The following is a 10,374-nucleotide window of genomic DNA, read 5'->3' on the forward strand; positions in this document are numbered from 1 at the left end:
AAAAGGATGATTAACTTTTCAATCGTCAATTACCCTTGCTAATGCAGCAATATACCTTCACCATCTGGAAACGGAGTTTATTCGATACGCAAGAGCATGCTCTTCGTATGTACAATTTCTAAAACGGGTAAATTCCTATAGTTGATTAAGCATGAATATCAGCAGGCTTGTTTATGGTCATCATTTCGGGAAATTTTGGTAAATACAATGACCTTGTCAGCAAATACAATTCTTTGAGTTTATATCCAAAAGTAAATTACTGATTCGAATATTCGTTCTATTTGCGTACACAAAGGATAAACTATGTCAGATCGATTTAATTGGCAAAGTACGGTACATCCAGAGGGTCAGATAGAAAACCTAATTATTTGTTCGGATTTATGATATTTGATCGAACAAATTAGAAAATTGTTGCGACATACTAGATAGGGGCTCAGATTAATTAAATGTGTATGCGGGAAACTATATATTTGTACGGTTGTAGTAGAAATTCTTTCGGACTAATTAGAAATTCGTTCGACTGAATAACATATTTGTTCAGGTAAATTACAAATATAGGTACATGTACATATAAGAATAAGTTCATACATACATATGGATAAGAAAAAAAAGATACTGAATATATATATTTCCTAGGTCTACATTGGAGTAATTACAGATGCAAATTTAAAAATAATTTTATTAAACATCCAAAATTGATATTTCATGATCATGTTAAATCGAATTTTCTCCATATTTTGACACTGTGCGCCCGGAAGAAATTATGAATCAATTTTTGTATCAAACTGATAAACCACCGAACAAAACAAGTACAGATTTGGAAGATGTAGATAAAGTATATTTAAGATTCTACTAATTGTTATTTTTCCTGAATATAAAGGAATGGATGATGAGTATGTTTGGTCAATCCTCCTGACGATTCTTATGTCAAGTGGATACAAGATGAAAATCCCCACAGACACGGACTGGTACGATCCAATATTTGAAATAAGAGAGAAATTTCTGGGTTTGAAAGAAAAAAATTGCAAGCAGCAGAAAGAGGCTTTAAAGGAAAGTATTAAAAAGGAAAATTTGTTTGAGCATGTTGATGGTTACTTAGAATTTATATCACCGGTTGTTAAAGAAAATGTCATGTCAAGATTCATTAAAAATTATTTGAAAAGTGATGAGGTACTAGCAGAATACATAAAAACCACTGCAGAAGATTCATTGAAAGAATATTGCCGTCTGTGGGGTTATAAGCGGGAGGAAGGAGAAAAATGTATCTTTATTCCTGAAAGTCTGACAAATATGTTCATCGAACGTTTGAGTCATGATGCTATCACCCATGTTATGGTTGAGAAAAGAGCTGACAGTGATGGCGTGGAGAGATATGAGACCTACAGGAATAAAGTGTCAGAACTATGTGAGTCTGAAATAATACTAGTATTCAAACTAATCATTTTAGTCTACTTAATTGAATGTTAGATTTTTGCATCAACATTTACTGTATTTTTTAAATATAAGTAAGATTCAATGTAAAATAAAAAGAATAAGGGAGGGCATATTGCTTTGCTGCTGCCGGTCGGTCGGTCTGTCTGTCGGTCCACCATTTTTTATTTTCTTCGCAGATGTTGCACATACTGAAATAAAATTTGGTATACGGATTTATCATACGAATATCTCGGTTAAATTTGGTTTTGGAACAGACCATTTTGGGAAGACTTATCTGCCTTGGACTTAGAAAAATTCCAATAATTTGCAGTTTCCAACTGAAATTTGGTGTACAGATTTATCATAAAAATATCTAGGTCAAGTTCTGTTTTAGGTACGATTGGACCATTTTGGACAGAGTTATGTCCATTGGACTTAGACAAATTCCAATTATCTGGGATGGTGGCATTAGTGTTTTACAAAGTTAACATATATTGTTTGATATATAAAACTCTGTCATCATTTTTATTTAAACTATGATTACTTTTTTCTCTTTTCAACATTAAAGCTTAATTCAATAAAAAAAAGTTAATGCTTTTGATTTAGTAAACATTCCAAGGGAAATACTTAACTGGGATAAGGATGCCAAAGATCGATATGTGAAATACAACAAAAAGGAGCTATGTTCCGTATTTCGAGCGCGAGGGATGCTTGTTGGTTGTGCTGGAGCTGGAAAAACAACTCTTCTGAGACGACTTCAAGGAAAAAAATACAATGATTTTAAAGATGTGCAATCCACAGTTGGATTAGAGGTCCATGACGATTTGTTTTTGGTGTTAGAAAATGAACAAAAATTGATAGGCAAGTAAAGAAATTTGGGATTATCCTTTTGTCCAACTAACGGTAATTGTCTCTCATGCTTAGCTATGAAAAAGATGACAAGGGGAAATTATATTTTGAAGCCTTCTAAACAAATATTCCCAATACCTGTCTACGTGCATTTAAAAAAAGCCCAGACAAGAATGAACTTTCATCACATTTTAAGGATAAATAACACAAACAAACTTTTTTCAGAAATCAGCATTATTTTTCATAGATTTACATATAAATTGACATCCTGAATAATGTTTACCAAGTAGAGTGAGAGAATTATATAAGATTTTGTCATAAGGTTAAAAAATTGTACAAAATTTTATATAGAATTATGTAGAAAGCAAAACAAAATCTCATATCTAAGCACCAAGGAAAACCTACGATTTCTTTATATTTCAGGGATTTATTATTTATGTCATTTCAAATCAAAATCAGTCAAAAAATATATATCAACCCGCGCATCCATTTTTTTTGTTTGTGGTAAGTACCCTTAAAATGTATGTGAAATAGCAATTTAGACAGTCCTTTCACATTTGAGATAAAGTGGGAATATTCTCATCGTATTAGCGATTTCCTTTACTTTATCTGACGCTGGGCACTTCATAAAGTCCTCATAAATAGTTTTCATGAATGATTTTAGGGGGAAAAATTCGTCTATTGGACTTTTACGAGAAGCGCTGACTTTTACAGTTGACGAATTACTCTCACACTAAGACAGTGTACGGAAGCTCTCTTACGATATAAATATTTAGCTCAACATTAAATGCAAGGGGAATAACGGGCTATTTCAAAGGACAGATAAGTTGTTCTTGAAGAATACGACAACCATCCTACCCTCAAATCCAGGCCTTGACATATAAGTGCCCCTAACACAATTACTATGACCACTAGAAAGGTTTTTCTATCCATTATCAATTCTGTACCTCCGTAGATGATACAGGTTTAAATGTCCAAGCAAACCTTCAACTGTAAAAGTCAGTGCTTCTCGTAAAAGTCCATTGATAACATTTGAAGACTAATTATATTTTGTATTCATTTTTATTGTTATTATTAGAACAGTGGATTAATTCCAATAGATTACTTTCATGTTCTGTCTAAACTCTCACGTCATATATGTGACACATGATTCCACAGTATTGTTATCAATTTGTAAGATTTTATGTATATCATAAATTTGGCAAACATTTTAATTCAACCTCGTTTAACCAAAGAATTGCGATAAATTTTTATTTATTTACTCTGAGAATTTTTAATGACAATGATACTTCTTAGACAGTGTCTCACAAATGTGAATTCCTATGAATATTTATCATTTGCAATTGTTTTCCCTTACACCTCACAATCTAGGCATGCATGGTGTGCTTAATTAAGTGTTAAACAGGTCCGTCATATGTCCTTAAACTGTTAATTCTTCAGTCAAAAAGATTGACTTAATTTTACAGTGGCCTCTTGAGTGGTTGACGTGTATATAATTTTTCTTCTAAAGATTTTTAGTTCGCCCGTGTGGTAAGAGCGTCGCGAAGTAAGGAGTTGGTCCTTAAGTCGCGGATTCGATTCCCACTGTGGGAAGTGGAGACCGGCCTTCGATATTCGGATGAGACCATATAGGTCCCGTGTCGCAGTAGGTGCTGGCGCAAAAAAGATTCCTCCCTGCTCAATGGCCGTGAGTGCCGAGTATAAGACAAAATTTGCAGCTCTCCATCGGCGTGGTAGCGTCTCCCGAGAGGAACGTTGAACAATATACAATCAATTAATCTAAAGATTTTAAATATATATATATATATATATATATATATAAAAAGCACTAAAAAACCAACAACACTGTATATCCTAAATGTCGGATCTACTAAGTAGATACAAGGTCACGGATGGAAATTTATATAAAGCACTAAAAATGACCAACGACACGAACAATAAGAATTGTCAAATTTTGGGACGCCCTGTCCCTTCGTCAGGACAAAGAAAAAAGTTAAAAAGTCATGAGAACAAAGGAAAAAGAGAAACAAAAACAACTAGCACTACTACTAAACTACTAAACACTAGATATTTACATACTTAATTACATGTTGAATTGGAAATTTTTAAGAACACGAATAAAGAAAGAATTCCGGACCGCTATGAAATGCGTCCGGTCTATCGGGTATACTCGGGTGAAGTTCACCCGAGTATACCCGATAGACCGGACGCATTTCATAGCGGTCCGAATTCTTTCTTTATTCGTGTTCTTAAAAATTTCCAATTCAACATGTAATTAAGTATGTAAATATCTAGTGTTTAGTAGTTTAGTAGTAGTGCTAGTTGTTTTTGTTTCTCTTTTTCCTTTGTTCTCATGACTTTTTAACTTTTTTCTTTGTCCTGACGAAGGGACAGGGCGTCCCGAAAATTTGACAATTCTTATTGTTCGTGTCGTTGGTCATTTTTAGTGCTTTATATATATATATATATATATATATATATATATATATATATATATATATATATATTCCTTTTTCTAAATTTGATCCTTTGATGTGAACAAACTTAAAACTACACTTTGTTATGATACTTACAGTGGCTGCAACATTATTGTGCGAGATCGTGCGTGTATTAGACTCAATCGTTTGCGGTTTTAAACGTGCGCGATCGTGCGTTTAGAAACGTGTAAATTTCATTTTGTAAGTTTTTATCGGAATGTTATTTGTTAAACAAGCGTTTCCCTTTTTATTATTATTATTTATTTAAATCCAAATAAAATGAATGAAGCGCAATTTACATAATTGAATGCAGAACGAATTAATTATCGCTCGTATACAAACAATATAGTAAGTTGTACAATATTATGTTCTCGTCAAATAGCACGATCAATATTGTGATAAACCGTACTTAGATCTTTAACATTTTTTTCTCTGATTTTCATTCTTGTTTACTGCTAATTGTGGTCAAGATATTTTTGAAATCAATGCATCAAAAATAAATATTTTTTTACAAATAAATAAACATTTCTTAATGCTCACATAAATATTTAGTCGACGAATATTCATGCACACGACATGATTTTCGGGGTTTGGTTTATCTGTGTATATCTCTGGAGCTTACTGTAATTTAATTTTTAAATTTCTGCAAATAAAAAAAGTTAAATATTTGGCAAGTTAACTTTTAGAGATACACAAACATTGAATTAATGGAAACATACGGATATAATTTTGAATTTAAGACATTCCATGCTGCCATTTTTTTAAAAATCTTATTTCCCTTTCTGCATATCATAAAATCCAGTTCAATCAAATTATACGGTCCACATACATGTACATCTTCTGATAGAACGAAAAAATCCGTTTTCTTAGGTCAGAGAATTACCAAAAAAATATTCACAATCCAAAATATTAAGTCTTACGTGTATTTAGTTACAGAAATATCTATTTTCTTTTTTCTTCAAAGTCTATGAAATAAAGTTGATAATTCTTTCAAATCTTAAATCAGTAATATGCCGTATTTCGTTTTGAAAATATCGATTCCTAAATATTTTGAACTACGTATTTTGAGTGAAGAATCGTGCGTTTGCGTTAGCAATCGTGTAAAATCGTGTAACGTGTAGAATCGTGTGCGTGAAGGATCGTTCGTGTAACAGGTTTAATCGTGTGTTAATCGTGCGGAATCATTCGTGTAACGTGATCGTTCGTGTAAGTTATCAACAATAACGTTGCAGCCACTGTAAATGTGTAAAGCGGCTGGTGGTTCGTGCATGGCCTATAGGAAAAAGCACTTTATCTATAGCAGTAGATAAACAAATGTAGCTTTTAATATCATCATAATGTATTTTTTTAAAAGGTGAAAGTTACAATGCCGATTTTGCTGAATATTACTCGGAAGAAAATTCCAAATTCCCTAAGAAAACCTTGAGCATGACAGATTTTGGAGGCCAATGCGTATATTACGCTTGTCATCAGATTTATCTGACTAGAAGAGCTTTCTATATCCTTGTGGTAGATATGTCTAGGGATTTCAAAGCAGTGGTTTCCACAAGCGAGTGTGATCAAAAGAGGACATATTTTGAAGACTGGACATATGGTGGTAATTTCTCTTTTTATAATCAAATATATAGTTTATAATCAATTCAACCACGATTATTGCCGAGATCAAAGAAATGCCGCAGACATTATTCTCCAATAAATCATCAAAAAATTATCAGATCAGAAACACGTATCAGACATGTGCAGTTGAAATGAACATTTGACTTAAGAATGATATACATATTTAGACACATCGATGTGTCGGCTTTTTGCAATTTAAACACTGTATTGCAGAAAGAAGCTGATGAATGTAGGTTTCTAAAGCTAAGCGGGGCTGTTTCACGGACCTCCGTACGCCAGAGTAAACTCAGCGATTTTAGTTATAAAGTGGTAAAATAGGAAACTGATTTTGTTATTGTATATTCAAAAAGATTTATTTATATAAGCTACAAACAGATTTATAATTAATAAAAGGCTAATTTTAATGCGGCGAAAGCAGACGTAATTCTATTCACAGGTAAACAAACAAAATTACACTTTGGTGCTAAACAGAACAGTTTTATCGAGCATGGTGACCTAATTCGTTTCTCTATAGAGAAACGATCAGTCGCTGCTTAGTAGAATAGAAATAAAGTCCTTGTTGTTGTGAATGATGAAGAATAACCTCCTCGGTCTCGAAATAATGTTTAAACTATAAAAACCCCGACTATCCATTTGGCTTTCATCTTTCATTTCTCGACCTCAGAGGTAATTCTGCGACATTCACGAAACCGAGGACTTTATTTCTTAAATATGAAATATTTAAACAATTTAATTCAATCTGGATCATTTCAGTTTTTGGAATATGTTAAATTACAAAATTTCGCAATTAACATTGCCATTGTAAATATTTTTAGCTGTCTCGTTCGTTATAACAAGAAAGAAAAACGCAATGAGATAATGAATAATAATGAGAAAAATTGCCGTAATAAAATAAGAACGAGACAATAACTCATGAAAAACGAGGTAAATTATTGACAAGCAAGTTGATGAAACAAGAATATCAACAGTCTCGTTTAAAGTCATCATTTCGTAAGTTCTTGGTCGATACAAAGACCTTGTCATCAAATACAATTTATCATTGAGTCAAATACTGACTGAGTTTTTCATACCAATTGTAAGTCCATTATTTATACACTGAATTGACGACGGATTTTCCCTTTATTTCACGATCATGAATACAATGAGCACAGGGCTAGTGTGACCGGTCAGCAGGGGATGCTTACTCCTCCATGGCACCTGATCCCACCTCTAATGTTTCGGAGGTCCGTGTTTGCTCTGCTCCTGTTTTGTACTGTTTGATGGAATTTGATATTGATTACTGTTCGTTATCTCCATACCCTTCTTCCTACGAGATACATGTAAATAGTTATTATATATAAAGTATACAGTAAGTCGTAAGTAAGGCATATATGTAATAAAACAAAATTACAAGATACAAGTCGCTACAATTACATGAAGATACTAGATCGAATATACAAAATAATCAGTCGCAATATCAAAATGCTAAGTCGTTGTAGGGAGACAATAATGAGATAATAAAAAGTTTTAATAAAAATAATGCTGCACGTATGAGATACTTAACCATACGAACGAAATATTCGTAATTAACTTAAGTTTGCAGTAAAATATGTAGATACAACGAACAGTACTCGAGATCAAAATTCCATAAAACATTACAAAATAAGAGCGGAACAAACGAGGACCTCAAAAATATCAGAGGTGGGATCAGGTGCCATGGAGGTGTGAGCATTCCTTGCCGACCGGTCGCACCCGCCGGGTGTCATGATCTGGATAAAACGAAAAAAATCCATGGAAATCTCAGTCTGTAAATAATGGCCTGACAATCATTATGAAAAAAAAACAGCCAGCATTTGAATTTATGGTAAATTGTATTTGCTGACAAGACCATTGTATCAACCATAGAATCGTAGAAGATCGTTTCGGATTAAGTACCAGTCGAAAATTGGAAAAATAGCAACCTAAGGTTTGAATGCATTTCATTCCTTTGTGGATACAATATACACGTATCCTGGTAAGCTTGAGATAAAGGATACATGTACCACCGAGTCTGATACATCTGTTTCATATTTGGATATTTTACTTGAAAAAGACGTTAATGGTAATTTAACAACCAAGCTCTATGATAAACGTGTTGACTTCAACTTTTCAGTCGTTACCTTCCCTCACGTATGTTTTGGTAAACCTTCATCACCTGCTTATGGAGTTTATATATCTCAATTGATTCGATATGCAAGAGTATCATCTACACATTAACACTTTCTAAAAGTTATAAAATCAAAGTAAATTTTTGACAAATAAGGTCATGAAACCAGAATATCAGCAGTCTCGTTTAACGTCACCATTTCGTAAGTTCTTTGGTCGATACAATGACCTTGTCAACACATACAATTTATCATTAAGTCAAATGCTGACTTAGGTTTTTCATACATATTGTTAGTCAATTATTTATACACTGAATTGTCGACGGGTTTTTTCCGGTATTTCCCGATCATGACAAGGAGCACACGGCTAGTGTGACAGGTTGGCATCGGATGCTCACTCCTCCATGGCACCTGATCCCACCTTTTATGTTTTGGAGGTCCGTGTTTGCTCTGCTCCTAACTTTTATTGTTTTATGGGATTTTGATCTTGGATACTGTTCGTCATCTCCATTTTCATGCATATTATGTGTTATTGGTATGACTTATTATCTCTTACGTATGACATTTTATATTGTACGTGTGACTTAATATCTTGTAAACATGTAAAGCATAAAATATTCGTAACAGAAAACTCTTCCGCACTTTTCCAAATTTTGATTATTTTCATTTAAGTTTCAATTTTATATCTGATTTTTTTAATGAGTCTGTAGTTTTGAATCAGTTAAACCCCTTTATTTTATAACTCCTTTTCTATACCATCAATTTGAAATATATAACATAAATACAAAAATATATGAATATTTTTTCCACAGAATATTTTGTATTTTGGCTTAAATCCATCGATACTTATTGCAATACGAATACTCCTGTCATCATTGTCGGAACCCACTGCGAAAAAAGAAAACAAGTAAGTAATATGATCATTTGTAAAACTACTAAAAGTCGGAAGTAATAAATATATATGTACTAGTATATAACAGTTAAGAGTATTTGCATGCGTGTTTTGATTTCACAATGCAACAATGCATTAATTCTTTGAAAATCCTCTCTCCTGCTTTTGCGATTTATGTACCTTATTCTGACGAGCAAGGGTCCTTCTTCCAGAATTGTGAATTTTAGGACCCCTGGGTCATGGGTTTTTTGGGGAGGGGGTTCTAATGATTCTATACCGAAAATAATAAATGTTTTGAAATCTGCTCATTGGTTTTTGTCGAACATTTATGACGAACAAGGGTGTTGTCTTCTCCAGAATTGTGAATGTGTGGCCCCAGGGTCAGGGGAGATCCTGAGTTCCTGTGGGCAGAAAAAACTACAGTGGACCCTCATTTATCCGGACACTTTGGTTCCCAGTCAATTTGTCCGGATATGTGAACCATCCGGATATCTGAATCACCAGTTAAACAAGACAGAAAAACATTTTAAAATTTCGCTCTGATAAAAAAATCGTCCGGATACTGAAGCATCCGGATATCTGGCGTCCGGATATCTGAAGGTCCACTGTACATATTATTGCTGCTTATTGCTGACAAGTGCAAATACGTTTGTTCTTTGTTCCCTACTCTGCCTCTAGGTATTAAGCAATCAAACTGAGCATGGTAAGTGTATTGTTATGATGAGCAATTTGCCTCTCTTTCATTGTGCATTTCATGGCTACGAACTAGATTCAATCGTTGGAAATTTGATATATTATTCTTAGGTGATTTATAGGGCCTGTGGGCCTTTTGTTTACTACTTAGGCATTGTTGATATGCTGAAATAAATAATGTTATAATACTGCATATGTCTACGAGTTTCCGATCGATAAAACCATATTCACATAAATTCAAATTACGTGCATATGTTATAAATGTATCTTAAAGAGTTTTTAAAATGTGTTTTTCAGGACAGTAAGGATA

The 10,374-nt window shown here is 33.3% G+C and overlaps 1 protein-coding gene across 1 annotated transcript; it reads left to right on the top strand.

Annotated features, from left to right (window-relative positions):
- The first annotated feature begins 882 nt into the window (after window positions 1-882).
- LOC134273953 (uncharacterized) lies at window positions 883-2,282 on the top strand. The gene is made up of 2 exons (XM_062756184.1): window positions 883-1,405; window positions 2,020-2,282. The coding sequence occupies exons 1-2, from the start codon at window positions 883-885 to the stop codon at window positions 2,280-2,282; spliced, it is 786 nt and encodes a 261-aa protein (XP_062612168.1).
- The last annotated feature ends 8,092 nt before the right edge of the window (window positions 2,283-10,374 follow it).

The sequence above is a fragment of the Saccostrea cucullata genome, unplaced genomic scaffold (assembly GCF_032062105.1).
Source record: "Saccostrea cucullata isolate Sc308-1 unplaced genomic scaffold, CSIRO_AGI_Scuc_v1 ctg1276, whole genome shotgun sequence".
NCBI classification, from domain to species: domain Eukaryota; kingdom Metazoa; phylum Mollusca; class Bivalvia; order Ostreida; family Ostreidae; genus Saccostrea; species Saccostrea cuccullata.